The 18,906-nt window shown below is 32.3% G+C and overlaps 1 protein-coding gene across 1 annotated transcript in view; it reads left to right on the forward strand.

Moving 5' to 3' along the window:
• LOC132735315 (serine-protein kinase ATM-like) overlaps window positions 1-18,906 on the forward strand; it is an 80,847-nt gene that overhangs the window by 15,282 nt on the left and 46,659 nt on the right. The window contains exons 12-16 of the mRNA XM_060722255.1: window positions 112-249; window positions 1,053-1,650; window positions 3,485-3,841; window positions 4,098-4,320; window positions 4,856-5,067. Coding sequence (XP_060578238.1) covers window positions 112-249; window positions 1,053-1,650; window positions 3,485-3,841; window positions 4,098-4,320; window positions 4,856-5,067 — 1,528 coding nt within the window. The remainder of the gene's footprint in view (window positions 1-111; window positions 250-1,052; window positions 1,651-3,484; window positions 3,842-4,097; window positions 4,321-4,855; window positions 5,068-18,906) is intronic.

An 18,906-nucleotide genomic window follows, 5' to 3' on the forward strand; every position in this document is an offset into this window, starting at 1 on the left:
ATTCTACATTTCATCTCTGAAATAATATTATATTGAAATACTAACTTATTTTCCTGTAATATAATTTTATTGATGCATCAAATTATTTTCATGTATTTTGCATTTTATCAGGACAGATCTGATGGTATACATAATGAGGTGTATTAAGTCATTTGTCGTCAGCTGGGATACAATTGTTGCCATGGAAACAGATACGCTGATAGAGCAAGCAAAATCTACATGGAATCAAATATGGATGGTTACTTTGAGGTAAATTTGATACCAAGTTACTTTAATCATTAAAAAAGATATTTCCTGGCTTGGTCATTAATCTATGAATTATAAATAGAAGGTTTGCATTTAGTGACTGGTTTTTAATCAGGTTCTCAATTTTGAAAATCCTGGATATATGATTGGCAAATGGCGGGTGTGCTGGTGAGCATCAAAGTTGGTATCTTGTTGACAGAGATTAAAAGTTCCTCTTGTCCACTCATAATTACAAGTAGAATTTAAGAGAATTTGATGCTGGACGAGTAGAAAATTGTTGCCTGCATATTTAATTTAGAAGCTACTCGTCCAGCACAACAAGTGACTCTGAAAATAATTTTCAATGCCTGATTGATAAGTTGAGATAGGGGTGATATATTGTTATCAAACTTGGAATATAACAAGCTTATGTGGAGACCGCACTTGGGATTGCTTTTGGAGCCCCTAGGGTCAAGGCCACTGTTACTAAAAAAAAAAAAAAATGTTTTCATGGCAATGTCATGTTTCAAAGATTATTAGCTTTTGATTGTTGTGGAGTGAGTGAAATGGAGTTACATGAGTGGAAATTTTTTGTGTCAAATTTTTTGATGTGTCATAGTTTTCTTGTAGTCCGTATAGAATAAATCTGAACAATAAAGCATATAGATTATCAGACAATGATTTGAAAAGAAGAAAAGTTGAAATATTTGTATTACATCTTAATTTGAATTTTCTGATCTCAGGATTGGCAGTATGTTTTGATACAAGTATGTGAACTTTATTTCTTTGATCAGCAGTTTAATTTTGTTCTCCATGTTGAATTTCAGGTTTGTGAGTCTACATAATGCTGAACCAGAGGGATATGTTTTGCTTTCTGCCATGATTGAGGCACGCCTGGTTACACCGAGGAAGGATATCTGGTCCATCTTTATGCCATCATTAACACGTCCCATCACTGAATCTGTAATATTTCTATGCCAGTGTTTAGAATACTGTGATTTTCCTGAAAATTATGTGCCAAATTTAGCAGTCACCATTGCGTCTGCTTCAGCGGACGTTAAATTTCCTCTTAGAAAACAGCTTCTTCAATGGTTGCTGCCTTCAAGAGATGATGAAACTGAAGGGTCAAGGTCACATTGTAAGCTGAATCCTAATTGGACAGCTCATGCATTAATGACATTGACCTTGAGAAATCTCACTGTTAGGTTGACTGGGTGCAAAAATGAACAAATTTTAATGAGTCCATTGGAGAGATGTTACCTAGAGACTGCCATTGAGATGCCGCTAGAGGTGGAAGAAGTATTGTTTAAAAAAGGAAAGAAAATAGAAAACATTGACTCAGTTCATATACCAACAGTGCTGTTGATGGTTGAAAATTTGGTAAAATCAGAAGTGCAGTTCTATACTTCACGAGCTGAAGAACAGGTTAGTTGGTAATATTCTCCAGTATACTCCTTTATACAAGAGCAGAACCAATTCTTTCCTGATAGTGATTTACGACTTATTCTAACACGACCCGCATTTTTCCCTATTGCACATAGAAGGACTGAATGTGAGTGTTATTATGCAATAAAATCATTGTTGACATCCTATATTAAGACATGTGACATAACCATAAGACAAGTGACGTAACCACTGAAAATGTAACATGCTGAAAATAAGAACCAAAACAAATCAGGTGCAATTTAGCTTAATATCAGGTATGGCAGCATAATATTTGTTGATTTTATGTTAGAATCGAAATAATATAATATATCCAAATCAGAAAATTATCGCATGATGGGATATATTATTTCTTAAATTTAACCTCTCATATCGACACCTCTAAGCAACAACTAAAATTTTTGCCTCACAAGTTGTGGTTTTTATGCAGAGGTTTACAGTGCAATGTTTTAAATTTATTAAGTGTAAAATGGAGTAAAAAAAACTCAATACAACAACAGAGTCGGATCTCAGATGTCTCAAAGCTTATTTGGGTACTTGTTGCATCTTTTCCCTATATGACAGTCCAGTCGAAAATATAATGTTTAAAGCAATTTATTTTTAGTTATTGATTAAACTGTTCAATTCATGGCGAAGTATGTCGATTTTTTTAAAAAGATATTAAAGATAAAGTTCGATATTGGTTCAGACTACAGAAATACATGTACTTATTATAATTAGGTATACACCTGGCTGTATGGCATGCTTACAGATTTGAGTATATCAAACCATATAGAACAAAGTGTCATTGAAGAAAAATTATGTTAATATGTTTTTGTTTAAGAATGTGCCACTTGTGATTCTTGTACATAAGCCATATGATAAATGATTATTAGCTTAATTTCATTACTGTAAAACACTTATTATTCGCGAGAAATTTATTTTCGCTAATATTCGCGAGTTTTCTAAGACGCGAATTCATATTTCTCGCGAATATTTCACTTTGTCTATACACTTGTCCGAAAATGAACACAATCCGAAAATGCGTACACATGGATATATATCTGCGGGAAAGTATCGAAACCAGTTCTAGTACATCATGTAGCTATTCAAGTGTTGCAGCATACACATATCGTACATATTACTAGTATGAAAAAAAAAACAACAACAGAAAATACGATTTTCAGAATAACTGTTTCGGTATTTGGTACAAATAATTAAGCACCTGCGAGTTGTTTGTAACATATCTATTTATTGTATCTTATTGTATTGTACTACAGTTTAAGCCGGAGGGTAAACATAATCGTTTACTACAGGTTAAACAAATTTCAGTACCGTGTAGTTGATTTTCGTCTGCTTGCCTTTGAATGGCTAATCAGTAATACATGACAAACACAGTGAACACATATCAAATAATTATCAAACTTTATTGACACATTATTAGACAGACAGTTTCACTTAACAAGAAGATTAGCAAGCTATTAGAAAAATTGATATAGTTATAAATGCATCCGTTGCACAATAAAGGACGCAAAGTTAGTGAACGGACAGGACAGAAAATATCCGAATGACATCTGGTTTCCGGTTTCACATTTTTCGGGAAGAGGGGAATTCATGTTGACGCGAAATAATTATTTTGGACATTTTGCCTCAAATTCGCGAAATAAGGTTCTCGCGAAAAATAAATTGTTTTACAGTATTTTGATGATGGAAATTTATTTAATTTTTTTTTACATTTTTTTTAGGTGGGGGTGGGTTTGGAGAGTAATATAAAAATAGCATATCTTAGATCCATTATTATCAAATAGTTTTGAAATAAAAACAATTTATATTTCAGGTATCAGACATAGAAGAAAGTGTGAAATTTTTAAGGCTGGTTTGCAGGCTCTTGTCACTGTTGCTAGGCAACCAGATTCTTACACCACAAACTATAGTTACATGTAGTCTGTATGAAAGTTTAGTCCGAGTTTTGAAAAAAGTTTCAAACTCACTTCAAGAAATTATCAAGAAAGATGGATACTCAAATTTGTTTTTGATTGTGAAGGAGTTACGGAACTTGTTTTGTTGGGACGAAGAAAGTTTGTTGGAGAGTATCGGAGGTATGGAGGAGTGTCGTAGGATAATGTCTGCAGTATGTAGGTCTGCTACACCATCAGCACTAGTTACTGTCCTCTTAGACATTGCAAATGAAAAGGTAATTTTTGCTGTTTTTTGTTGTTGGAAGAATATTTCAATTTTACAGTATTTTAACATAAATTCTGCAATTGGTCCTTCCACCATTATTTTGCTGCTGATTGCCCTCTTTAATTGTTAGCTTCATCAGAAAGAAATTTTGCAAGGGTATAAAGTAGGAAATCTAGTTTTGCATTTTGAATACTATCTTCATGCTCTGCAAGGATAATTGTATTCAAAATAATGAATTCTGAAAGCAAACATTCATCTTTTTGCAGCACTGTACCAACAGACAGGCTAGTAGCACTAGTGCAGACTCTAGTTTAAACCAGTCTAGATTTAATAGAGGAGCCAGCAAGCTTCTAGATGACTTTGATGATGATTTTGATTTAGATTTTGAGGACCAGTCTAACAACAATAATGCAATGGAAGTAGATGATCTGGACTTTAATGATGGACCAGACAGTCAGGATTCTGATGATGTTACTACAACAAATGAAGGTAGTTGTTTTGGCAAAGCTAATTTATAGTTTTCTTATTTTTAAAAATAAGGGGATTCATCTTTATCTGCAATTTCTTTATGTTTCCATTAGTTATGACATGATGTTCATGTTTTCATGTTTTTGTATAAAGTGCTTATTATGTGCAGAAATGACCAGTAATGTGTGAGATAAAATTCAAGGATAATTCATTTAAAAGTTGCCGCCTAATGATTTTAATTAAATATTGTTTTTTTTTTTGTTTTTTTTTTTTCATTATATATTAAAGTAGTCATTTTGGATTTAGTTCAAACATTCTTTCACACCAGTTTCAGAAAGAGATGTAGGCAGAAAAAAACAAAACAACTGTTGTGGAATTAAAATAAATTTGCATGTTCTTAGAATATGATAATAGAAACATATTTCACTTATTTCTCCTACATGTATATTGATGTCCCAAGAATTTTCCCGAAATGATTAAAAAAATACTTAAATTGTAGGATCTTTTGCATAAAAAATTGGCAACAATAATGTATCGTGTGTCTGTATTATTACAGTATGTCAGAGTTTATGTTCTCCGAGCTTGTTAACAGACAATCAGCTGTTACGACTTGAGGCGATAAAGACGTTATGCGAGTGGGGCAGATGTGATGTAAAAATTCCAGTTAAACTGAAGAGTGAAATAGATGTGAAATACGTAAAGTCAAAGATTGTCACTTTGTTAGAAGAGGATGTGTTCGACCCATGCAGGGCTGTTGATGTACAAATGGTAATGACTTTATCTAGATTTCAGATATTGTAGAATGCTGTTAGTTGCCAAGCATAGCCAAATAAGATGTGTTGATCTGGTTGTTATTGTTTTGCCTTTCCATTTTGAAGTTTATGCTAAATTAAACCAATAAATAAGTATGAAACATCCTGGAATGGACTTTAGTTCTACAAATTTTGTTCAGAAAAAGATTTGGCAGAGTCATTTTCTTTTAGATTACACCTTAGCAAAACAAATTCCATTGTAAGATACCTGTTTGTAAGTGTATGAATGAAACTTCATCAAACTTGGTATATAGTTATTCTGCATAAGCCATTTTAAGATGTTCAAATGATTTATAGCTTCTTCTTCTTAAAAGTTCTTGTTTTAAGTTTGAATCTTGGCTTATTTTGGGGATTTCAACAGTAAACATTAGAATGAACTTAAAAGTGCACCCATTCAGATGAGCATACAAATTTAAAAAAAAGGAGTTAACTTTACAAAAATTGATAAAAAAGTTTAATGTATAAATGATCACATTCAATTTTACACTTTACATGTCAAGGAGTTTTTAAGACCAGCCTTTAGTTTCTATTTTCCATAACTTTATATGTTGGATGTTAATATATTTTGAACTAGATGTAAGAAATGTTGATCACTTTTCTAATGAGATTTTTTTTCAAGTTTATTACTACTTTTCACTTGAATATATGTCATGCTTTATTGAAATTACTCTGGGATAATGTTGAAGATTAAAACCCATAGTCTCATTGATTTCAAACCACTTGGTTCTACATGGTGGTGGGTTTAAATCTCACCCGGGTCTTTTGAATTCTTTCATGGGAGGAAGCTTTTCAGCTAAGCTAAGCTTACAGAATGTGTTTGTTCTACTCAGGTGTATACTCGTTCCTGAAAAAATGCACCGAGGCGCACATTTGGTCTTCTTTCACCAGCTTGAAAGTCATCTGATATTATAAGTGTGTCAGTGTGTCTTAAAATAAAAATACCCCAAATAGACAAACTAAAATAAAAACCCCAATGAATTGGTTAATATTGACTTATTTTGGCTATTATATTGTCACAAACCAGAAGCTGCTCTTATTCATATACTTTTAATTTATTGGTAACAAGTTAAAAGTAAGAACAGGTTCCCAGTGATAGCTCTTAATGGTTCAAAGATTTAATCCCAACATCCCCATTCTCATTGTCCCCAGCCATGCCATTTTTGCAGATCACCTTTGGTGGTTCTTCTCAAAAAGGTGTAAATTGGTGTAGATAGGGTTCTTAAGTGAGTCACCAGTGCTAACAGTAGGAATACTAAGGAACTTAGCAAATGTGAGTTTTTCCCATCTAATCCTGGGGTACATACAAAGTTATGCAGTTACAAAGTAACATGGTAAATACATTAATAATAACCATTGTGAGTGTTTGTGCTTTGTACCTTGGGCTAACAAGGGAAAACCTTACCTTTTCTAAGTTACTAACAACTTTTGTTTTATTTTTGACCACCTGTGTGTTATACATATATTTATATAATATCACTTTATCTATAGTCTGATTCATTACTGACCTGTCAGTTATGAATACATTATGGCACTCAATTAAAATTTCGGTTCTGCCAGTGTAACTTAGGGGAATTAAATGTGAAATTTGTTATCACATCCTCAATAGCGTAGAGGGTCAAGTTGTTTGTTTAATATAAGTGAGGTCTGTGGTGTGAGTACTACTGTTGACCTCCCTACCAGTTTAACCCGAGGGGACTTTAGGTTTACCCTCCGTCCGTCTGTCCGTCCGTCCGTCTGTCTGTCTGTCAGTCCGTCAGTCCGTCCGTCCACAAAACTGGATCCCGCGATAACGCAAAAAGTACTGAAAATATTTTTATGAAACTTGATATATGGATAGATGGCAGTATGGAGATTATGCACGTCTTTTTCTTTTCTTCCTGTGTTGAAAATTCTGGTTGCTATGGCAACAAATAGTCTGAAAATATGACAAATTTAACACATAAAGTTGATCCAGTGATAACTCAAAAAGAACTGAAAATATTTTTATGAAACTTGAAATATGGGTAGATTGCAGTCTGGAGATTATACACATCTTTTTCTTTTCTTCCTATGTTGAAATGTCTGGTTGCTATGGCAACAAATAGCCTGAATTTCAAGATTTCTGATTTAAATTTTTCAGCTTTTTCACTATAAGTATTTTGTTTCTTAAGGTGTTTACTTCAAACTTTAGATATAAGTTTCTGGTCATCAACCACATCATATGTGACAAGGTTTACAACTCTAGCACAAAAATTATCAGTATTACCTCCCTTGAACTTAGAATTTTTATGAAAAAAAATGTTGTCTTTTTTAGATAACTTCTTTATTTCATAATGTACAGAATGTATCTACTTCAAACTTCATATATATGTTTCTTATTATCACTCAACATTTTTGAGAAGGTTAAATACTCTAGCAAGACTATTTCCAGAATTATGTCCCCCTTGAACTTAGATTTTTTTCGAGAAATTGGTATTTTTTACTCCAACTTCTTCATTCCTTATAGGATTAACTTTAAAATCCTACATCAAAAAAATATGACAAGGTTGTATAAACATAATTTCCTTACTAGGCAGGGAAACTTAACACATTATTGTGATATAGACAAACTTAGAACTCAAAAGATTTAAGTTCATTCATGTCATTCATTCAGTGGTAAAATTAAATGGCCAATGGCCCATCAAAATGTTGCTGGGGTTCTAACCGGTAGGGGACTTATGGATTGCTTGCAATACTATGATAATTGCTTGTTTTAAAAGAATTTCGGGCACATTATGTTATACCCCCTGGCATCCGTCCGTCTGTCTGTCCGTCCTTCCGTTAGCAATTTGGTTTCCGGAGCATAACCTAAGTTCCATTCCTCCCACAATATTAATACTTCATAGGATGATTGTCCATACTGGGTAGAAGACCCCTATTGATTTTGGGGTCACAAGGTCTAAGGTCATTATTACCTTAAAACTGCAAACAGTTGCCGGAGCATAACTTAATATCCATTTTGCCCACAATATTCAAACTTCAGAGTATGATTGTCCATATTGGGTTGAAGACCCCTGTAAATTTTGGGGTCACAAGGTCAAAGGTCAAGGTCACTATTACCTTAAAACTGAAAACAGTTTCTGTAGCATTACTCGAAGTTCAATTTTGCCCACAATATTCAAACTTCATAGGATGATTGACCATATTGGGAAGAAGACCCATATTGATTTTGGGGTCACAAGGTCTAAGGTCAAGGTCACTGTAACTTAAAAACTGAAAATTGTTTCTTGAGCATAACTTAAGTTCCATTTTGCCCACAATATTAAAACTTCATAGGAGTTTTGTCCATATAAGGTAGAAGACCCCTGTTGATTTTGGGGTCACAAGGTTAAAGGTCACTTTTACTTTAAAACTGAAAACAGTTTCTGGAGCATAACTTAAGTTCCATTTTGCCCACAATATTCAAACTTCATAGGAGGATTTTTCATATTAGGTAGAAAACCCCTATTGATTTTGGGATCACAAGGTCAAAGGTCACTATTACCTTAAACTGAAAACAGTTTTAGGAGCATAAATTAAGTTCCATTTGTCCCACAATATTCAAACTTCATAGGATGATTGTCCATATTAGGAAGAAGACACCTATTGAATTTGGGGTCACAAGGTGAAAGGTCAAGGTCACTATTAACTTAAAACTGCAAACAGTTTCCGGAGCATAACTTAAGTTTCATTTGGCCCACAATATTCAAACTTCATATGATGATTGTCCATACTGTGTAGATTAGACCCCTATTGATACTTTATTAAATTCCCATGTCTTATAAATGCTTCATCCTTACTAAAAAAAACACTTTCGGGCATATAGTGTTCCTCCTAGTGGTGCTCTTGTTGCAGTATATGTTAATGGAAAATGTTTGCATAATAGTAGACATGGATATGAAGCAACCATTTAAGAGAGTAATTGATTGATAATTGATTACATTCAATGTAAAGAAGTAGAATCCCTACTTGAGACCACCCCTGAATTGAGACCACCTCCATAATAAGACTATTTTTACACGGTTCTTTATGTGGTTTTATGATCTAGAGTTAAGAACAACTGCTTATAAATCTATTTTCAAGACCACCTGATTCAGTCCAAATTCTTTGCTTTATTTTTAATTTGACCAAATTATTGAGAAGACTGATATTAAAGTCAACACCTATCTAGATCTTAAATTTGTTGTTATGGTCTGCTTGAATGCTTTGCATGACACTTCATTTCACAAGGTGTGAAAAACTTATTTATTGAGTTATTGTATGAAATAAGGTGAGAAGTTTAAATTTTAAAGTGGTTTAATGCTGCTTTCAGCAAATTTATTTTGTGAAGAATTAATTTTTATTTGACAGGTGATTTATGTACATCACATAATAATTGATATTGAAATCTGACCAAAGAAAACTTAATGTTAAATTTCTTCAAAAATATGTTTTCCTCTCATCAGATATCAAGTGTCTTTTATATTATATTTTTGACTTAAGATAATACTGTTTTTTCATACAAAATGACTAAAAAAGACCATGGTCATAAAGTATGTAAGCAATGATAAGAATACTCAAAATTAAGACCACCCACAATTAAGACCACTTTGGTCCAGCCCAGATGGTAGTCTTAATTAAAGGCTTTTAATGTATAAATGTAAATACACGGGTAAACTGTATCATATAAAATAAAGGCATCCTTTGAATTAAAATAGTTTCCTGTTAAATCTGAAAGTAATCAATGTCAATCAAATTGTAATCATAATGACTGAATTTTAGCTGTAATTGATTAATTACAATTAAATTAATCAATTTTGGACAAGGTAATCAATTACATGATGATTACATTGTAATCATGTAATTGATTAAAAATTCAATGATTACAATTAATGATTACCCCTGGTCTGGCAACCAAGACCTCTGTTTTGTCTTGTTTGTATTGTATTTTTACAAATTGATATAACGTTTATTAACTTAAATAAGATTGTAATATAGATTATTTAAAAAAAGCATAGACTTTATCAATATAAGTTAAAAAGATATTTAAACAAAAAGAACAATATAAAAACAATCATAGCTTCTATAATGTTGAAAATATAGATAAGAAAAAAATTCTGCCTGGTTGGGCATGTAGTAATTATACAAACTGATAGTTTACCCTTTTGTGCTATAGAGCTCAGTACAATTATTTCATACACAAAATAAGATTAAAACGAACCTTAACAAAAATTTATCAAAGAATTATTTATTTATGTGCACTGACCGTGTAACGCAATTGACAGGTTAATAAAATCAAACAATACCATAAAATAAGCCTTTTGTTATGAGAAGTAAAGTTGAAATAGTTTTGACTGAAGATATCATTGATCAGGATAGTCTTTCCTTGTTTCTCAGGTTAGCAATTACTGGTCCTCTTGCCTAAAATGAATAGTTTAAAATATACTTGTCTTTAAATACACTGCCAGTGCTTAAATATTTTGTAAGAGATATTATATAGTAGGTACTTAAGTGGCCTTTGATAGTACCACTTTCGGTCCTCTACATAAGAATCAGATTGTAAAAATAGGGTCAAAATTATTCAGTAATTCACTGTTGTTATTTTGTTTCTTTTTCATAGAATTACATTTGAGCAAAATATAAGAATCCTGGACCTGTGGAAACTACATTGGTCCCAACTAAGAGTATGCGAAAATTATCTCCTAGGGTTAAAAATGGCAGAATTAGAATTGAAGAAAAAAATCTAAAATTCCTACTTTTTAAGCAAAATGTTCAGATTTTGGATATATACATGTACTTTGTAGCATTGTGTAATTGATTGTTTTAAAAGTTTGATAAATTGGTGCCCTCCGATTTAAAAGAGGTGACGTCCTTGGCTAGGTGGTTATAGTCATTGTTCCACTCTAATAGGGAAAGTAGTTTATGTAGGGACACCTGGTGTTTCCCTCCTAGTAAAGCTGGAAAATTAGATACAGTAGAACCCGACTAATGAGACTGCATGTGGTTCTGGAGAAAAAATGATTTTAATTGTGGGGTGGTCTTAATTTTCGAAATTGTCTCATACTGTAATGTTGTCCTTTTTAGCTCGACTATTCGATAAGAATAAGTAGAGCTATTGCAGTCACCCGAGCGTCGGCGTCGGCGTAACCACTTATGTTAAAGTTTTTGTAATAGTTCAAATATTTTAAAAGTCCATCGACATATGGCTTTGAAACTTTGCACACTTGTTCACCATCATGACCCCAACCTGTAGACAGGAGGAGGTAACTCTATCAAGCATTTTGACAGAATTATGCCCCTTTTTCGACTTAGAATTTACGTTAAAGTTTTTGTAATAGTTCAAATATTTTCAAAGTCCATTGACATATGGCTTTGAAACTTTGCACACTTGTTCAACATCATGACCCCAACCTGTAAACAGGAGGAGGTAACTCTATCAAGCATTTTGACAGAATTATGCCCCTTTTTCGACTTAGAATTTACGTTAAAGTTTTTGTAATAGTTCAAATATTTTCAAAGTCCATTGACATATGGCTTTGAAACTTTGCACACTTGTTCACCATCATGACCCCAACCTGTCAACAGGAGGAGGTAACTCTATCAAGCATTTTGACAGAATTATGCCCCTTTTTCGACTTAGAATTTACGTTAAAGTTTTTGTAATAGTTCAAATATTTTCAAAGTCCATTGACATATGGCTTTGAAACTTTGCACACTTGTTCAACATCATGACCCCAACCTGTAAACAGGAGGAGGTAACTCTATCAAGCATTTTGACAGAATTATGCCCCTTTTTTGACTTAGAATTTACGTTAAAGTTTTTGTAATAGTTCAAATATTTTCAAAGTCCATTGACATATGGCTTTGAAACTTTGCACACTTGTTCACCATCATGACCCCAACCTGTCAACAGGAGGAGGTAACTCTATCAAGCATTTTGACAGAATTATGCCCCTTTTTCGACTTAGAATTTACGTTAAAGTTTTTGTAATAGTTCAAATATTTTCAAAGTCCATTAACATATGGGTTTGAAACTTTGCACACTTGTTTACCATCATGACCCCAACCTGTAAACAGGAGGAGGTAACTGTATCAAGCATTTTTTTTACTATCAAGCACTAAGAATAGTCGAGCGTTGCTGTCCTACCGACAGCTCTTGTTTATCATGTTTTTAGAATTATGTAAGCACAAAGTGATTTGTTATGAATTTTGAATTAAAATGTTATAAGACTTTGAACATTCAGACACAAATTCATAATGTAAAATTTTCTTTTTTATTTTAATCACTCTGTACAATCAAATAGGTAGAAATACTGTTCAAAGCGTCGGCAGCTGTACTAGTATATACATCTCGGAATATAAATAATTGACGGACAGTAAGTATTTATCTAGTTTTAAAATATCCAAACTGTGTTCGAGTAAAGCAATGATATGGATTCATAGTCAACATCTAAAGATTAACCTGCTAAATGTTGATGTTTAAGTATCGTATCCTAAAAAGATTTATTTTCATGAGAAAATGTAAGTAATTGTCGCATCTCATCAGAAAGTGGTTATTTTCAAACAAAATTCACGTAAAGTAAAGCTTGCACCAGACCAGAAATTTGTTATTATTATATTGGATATTATTGTCCTTTTTTAAATTTTTTTTTTACTTAAGTATTGTCTAATGTTATATGTAATATAACTGTGTCTTTCATGGTGTAAAAGACCGCCTCCGTGGTCGAGGGGTTAGAGTCGATGACTTCTAATCCAGCTACCTCTCTGGCGTGGGTTCGATCCCCGGGAGATGCTTTGGTAGTTTAGCGCGGAGGAAGGTAGTCTAGTACTGGTGTAACTTTCCAGGAACGATGGTTAGGAAACTACCCGCCTATATGACTGAAATACTGATGGGAAAAGGCGTAAAATGAAACAAAACAAACAAACAAACATGGTGTAAAATAACTACATTTGAAAATATAAGGAAACTTATCACCTGTTCCTTGTTGACTACAAAGTGAGTCCTATTTTCTTTTTAACTAACAAAATAATGACATTTCTGTATTAAAAGGAAGGTGTCGAAACATCTTAACTTAAAGAATATAAAAGATCCTTTTCACATAGCAGTTTCTACTCCCTTGGCTGCAATTTTGTAAGTCATTTACAAATCATGTGCTAAATATAAGATATAGAATCTCTTATAATTCTATCATCTTCATGCTGATTAACGGCTGAAAAAAGTTATGATGAGCATAATATTAATTTTAATAGAAAGCTAAAATGTTTTTGAGAAATATACACAATCTTATATTCTATAAAATGTGTTTTAACATAAAACGTTTAACATTATTAACACTCAACACTGGAATATCAAAAGACATAAGTATAAGCTATTTGTTTATAGAATCATATAGCTTTTTATTCTGGAAAAATATGTGAGGTTGAAGTTCAAGGTTATAGTTCTAGAACATCAGGAGGTGGAGGTGCAGGACGATTTCTCCTAGGGACATAGGGGACATTCCCTTGTGCTATGATTTTATCCATTATTGATTTCTGTGTCTCATTATTGTCAGAACTTCTGACTTTTGGTGATTTGTCATAAAATTTGTTTGTATTTATGTTTGCTTTATGTTTATGATTATGTTTATCATTCTCTGGTTTTCTCAAATATGAATCATGTAAGCCATATTCTCTTGTTTCTTTAGATCTGGATGGACTTGAGCCCATGATTGTTATTTTGGGAGATCTGGATGGTCTTGAGCCCATGATTGTTATTTTGCGAGATATTGGTGCTTCAGCCTCAACAGTCTTGATCTTTGTTGAATCTTCGTTGTCTGTATCAGATTCATCAATTACTTGTGCAGACTCTTTGATTTGGCATATTTTGCCTTTGTTTTTATACTTAGTTTGGAATCCTACCTCACTATTTTGTATTTCACTAGTTTGTATAAACTTTCTGGAAGAGTCTTTTATCTCAGATGTTTGTTCTGTAAACTTTTGTTTGTTGTCCATGCTTGTTTCTTACTGAATTTTCCATCTTTTTGTCTTTTGAACGTTTTGGTTTTGAGTTCATAAATCCCATTTTCCAATATGCTTGTTATCTAAACTTCGTTAAACATAGATACCAACAGGTTTTATTAATAACAAACTAAGGCAAAACAAACTAAGGAAAAGGTAGGAAATACATGTATGCCTTATTTTTAGCAAATTATCATTGTTTTCTGTCCACATAAATTATTAGGAAGCTGGTTATTTTTTAAACACTTTAATTCCCATGAATAAAATTCTGATTTTTTTCACCCATGAGCTGGTCTTAGATATATCAAGTTAGTAATTTATCATTAAATCCAATATATCTTAATAAAATTGTTTAGTATTTTCTGAATACATTTACAAGGTTGTTCCTAAATTTCCAAAGTTTACAAATAGGGTTGGACACCGGTTCCCGGTATCGGTCCTATACCGAATAGTAACTTCGTAAATAACCGGTATATACCGTTTCGTAAAATACCGGTACTGGATTTGATACTTTTGTAATTTTGTAAAAAAATAATTTAATAGTCAATATGTCAAAAAAATAAGAAGATTTTTAAATAAAACATCCTACAAACACATAAAACAAACTATGAACTACTATTATCATGCGGCGAGTACGGCTTTCGCGGCAAAGTTGAAGTTTGTGACGCGGCGATATTTTTGTAAAAGTATTGTGTCACTTATGTTCAAGATAATAATATTTTTGTACTCTGCAGGAAAATATAATTATTTAAACTGATTTTGGTAAAAGTTTGTAAATTTTAAATGTCAAAGAAACAACGAGAAAACAAATCAAATACTTGAGTAATCATCGGCACATCGCACACAGTCCTTCCAAATACATCGCACACAGCTTTTGCCGTAATGACAATGTAAATCCAACATATGACAATTGTTAATTCAAACAATGCTTTTAAAAAATAATTAAATCCTTTTTTCAGTTTAAATTTCTAAACACTCATAATGAATACATATTTAATGTTTCCAGGTTCTTTTCTTCCATTACCACATGTACAAATAAATACCCTCCTTTTGTTTTTGGTGTAACACTGAACTATTATTAAACATGTATACATTTTCTTAACAAAAGAATGCTGATAGAACTTCAATCAAAAAGTGTGAATGTCAGCGGCTCTTTGATGGTGATAGAGTAACAACATCAAAGGGAGGCATATTCTTTTGAATAGCCTATTATGCACCTGTCAAAGGTCAACTTTTGTGTGTTACACATTTAGATCTGTGATACTTTAAACAACTAAAACATATTTCATATAGTGTTTTGTAGGATTTATTAGTATTTTTGCGTATTTGAGCAGTATGGAATTATGCAATTTTGTGAGGACACTACCCTTTTTTCTGTAGCAAGATGTTCACGGTGCATGCTATTGAAAAATAAAAAATGTATAAAATTGTAAGGTAAACGCAATATTAATAAATACCAAATCCTTATTATTTGTAAAGCATGGGTATTTTCTTTATGACTTCTACAAGGACTAATATTTGGTTAAAATGAAAATGTAAACAAGTCATTTTGGAAACAGTCTGTGCATATACATGTATTTTCAAATTTCTAAGTTAATAACTTGTGGAAAATATGTTTGTGATGTTGTAGTAGAACAGACTGGAAACATAAGTGACTTTGAAAAAACATCTGATAAAATTTCTTTCTTGTACACTGTAGCCTCGATAACTCGCTCTTCACTATAACGCTAATCTCAGTAGAGCGCTCATAGACCTTGGCTCCCAAAAAAAAAAAAAAAAAACTTCCCCAAAAAATTTTTTTTTTTTTTTAAGTAGACTAAGATTTATAGCGCGCTATAACGCTTGCTCAATTTGATAGCCAAGTACAATAAACAATTGTTATTAGGACATTTAAGATCGCCAAAGGTGTGAAAAACATGCCCAGGTAAGCGTTTATCCGCTCTTTAGTCTTTTGTTGTTTTACCTGTCTTCAAATTGTTTCCAAAATCTCAAATTCATATCATAACTGTTACATTGGCATTCGGTGGTGAGTATAAATAAACTAAAATTCACACACATATCTTTGACATGTAAACCTCGCTGAATTAAATAACCCACAAGCCCAAAATCAATTTAAAATCCTACACTGTAAATAGAGCGGCCATGACAGGAAGTAATTGGCGTTTGATTACTAGGGGACACAACTAAAGCTGGACTTTAAATTACAGTGTTATTTACAGTCCAGCTTTAGTTGTGTCCCCTAGTTAATCAAACGTCATTATAGTAATGGCTACCTGTTTTACACTACATTCATGATTTATAATTTTCTTTCGAAAGTTTTTCCTTTCTTTTAAATATAATTAGTATTATTTGTGAATATAATATATGTTTACATCATTGAATGGTTTTAGAAAAAGATAATGTAGATATTCATTGAACAGTAAGTAAAAAAATCAGCGTTAAATATATCTGCAGTGGGTGGGGTAATGCGGTAATTTCGCAATGAGCGTTCTAATGAGAGCCTCGTTAGAACGCGGTGTTGAGACATTGGACCCCAACATGAGCGTTTTAATGAGGCCGAAGTGTAATTCAAAATTGCAAAGTAAGCCAACCAATCCAGTGATTTCATTTATTACAGTAAACAATAATGTGATTTAAAAAAGAATATCAGCATCAGAATAAAATTTCTACACAGTAATAATATAAATAGCTGTAAGAAAATAATACTGTAGATAACCAATTGTCTTAAATTCTTTTAGATGTAGAAATATCAAGATTAAAACAATAATTTGTAGACTTCTCAGCAGCTGCAGACCGCTGTCCTGTATAAGTTATTTTTCTGTGTTTAAATCATGTCATGTTCTTTTGATGAAAAAGTAAAAGTATTTTACAATTAACATGTGTAAATGTTGTAAAAAAGAGTAAACACAAAACATGGAACTTGAGAAAAGTATACTTTACAGCATGAAATTTCAGAAAGACCAGTAATGTAACATATTTATTTTTTAGCACTACATGCTGTATCTCTTCAGTTCTTATACTTGCAGCAAAATGTTTGATGTGGTATTGTAAAAGTATCAGTAACAGTATCGATAAAATACCCGTATCGTTTCGTCAGTACCGGTATCGGTATCGGACCGTTTCGTGAGGAACGATATCCAACCCTATTTACAAATGAAATAGTTTGTTTGATCACCTTTATATTTTTTTATTTTTTTCTATCGATTGTTTAAATCATTATTTCTTTTTATATAGCGCTATCTATTTCTAATGGTCTTGTTACCATTGATCAATGTTTTGAAACTTTACACTGATAATTTCCTGGTCACATATTGTCAATGTTGGTATTAAATAATTAAATGTAATTTTATAAATTTGAAATTATACTTCATATAGTAGGTTTAGTTTTACTTACTCTAAAGAGTGATTATTTTGATATAGGCTTAAAAAAGAAAATATATTTAAGTCTTCTTTTATGAAACTGCAATGCCCACAACTCGGATATGAAATACAGTTTTATTAATCATACCCACCTGGGGGGTCAAATTTGGTCCTCTCACCCAGAGGTGACAATAACTATACAGACTTGTATGGTAAAAATATCATTGGAAGAACTTCTTCTCACAAATGCCCAGAGCTTAGATATTTGGCATGATGCAACACCATTTGGTCCTTTACAAAATTTATAGAAATCATGTGACTTAGTTTATAATGACTTATATCAGTGAATTACATTTAAGTTTTCTTTTGTGAAACCACAAGAGCAATATATTTGGCATGTAGTACTCTACCTAAGTTATATAAGTCATACACCTGTGGTCACTTAGTTAATATTATTATATATACAAATAAATTATATTTCGATTTCTGATTTGTACGCAGACGCGGGTGGTGTTGCACTTCTGTACTTTAACTTTTTAACATTTTAATGGTTGTCTAGGCATTTAAATGAATACTTTTAACTGTAAATAATTATGTATATTACATAGTCTTAATATTTATTAATTTTCTATTGTGGTCCTAGGAAGTGGCCCTGGAACGGAAGTATTATTTGATAAAGGAAATTTTTATCAAAATATCTTAATTGTCTACATGCCAGACATTGTTTTATTAATGTAAATCAAATGGTCATATAAATTGGGTTAGAAGGCTACTGTTACCCATAATGTTAAAAAGACTCCATATTGTAAATACCCCACCACCCCTGCCCTGTGTTTGTTTTTACTTTTATATTTGTCCCATGTATAAAGTATATAAGTGTATGTGACCCCCCATATGGAGCATAAGCTATACACATACACTCAAGTATGAAGTGTCCTTATATTTATTAAAAAAAGGTCATTTCATCAAATTATGGGTAACAAAGGTATTTCTTATAGCCATGTTTTGGGAATTTATCATTTTATACCGGCACATTGAGAGAAAGTGCAGTGCACAAGAACCATAACTCCATCTTGACTAATTACAAGTTATTGCCCTTTGTTACTTTTCCTTGTCCAGAGCATAACTTGAAAACTACTGTTTGGAATTCAATACAAATTCATACAGTTGTCAAGGACATTAAAAGGAAGTGCAGTGCACAAGAGCCATAACTCCATTTTGACAAAATACAGAGTTACTGCCCTTTGATACTTTTCCTTGTCAGGAGCATAACTTGAAACATACTGGTTGGAATTCAAAACAACTTCATACAATGGTCAAGCACAATAAGAGGAAGTGCAGTGCACAAGAACTATAACTCTATATTCAGTATTTATAGAGTTATTGCCCTTTGTTCCTTTTCTTTGTCTTTCTGGACTTATTACAGAGTACTTCAATTAAACTTCATCAATGGCCAACCACA

This window comes from Ruditapes philippinarum, unplaced genomic scaffold (genome assembly GCF_026571515.1).
Source record: "Ruditapes philippinarum isolate M1 unplaced genomic scaffold, ASM2657151v2 ctg3764_1_1_1_1, whole genome shotgun sequence".
Taxonomy (NCBI): Eukaryota; Metazoa; Mollusca; class Bivalvia; order Venerida; family Veneridae; genus Ruditapes; species Ruditapes philippinarum.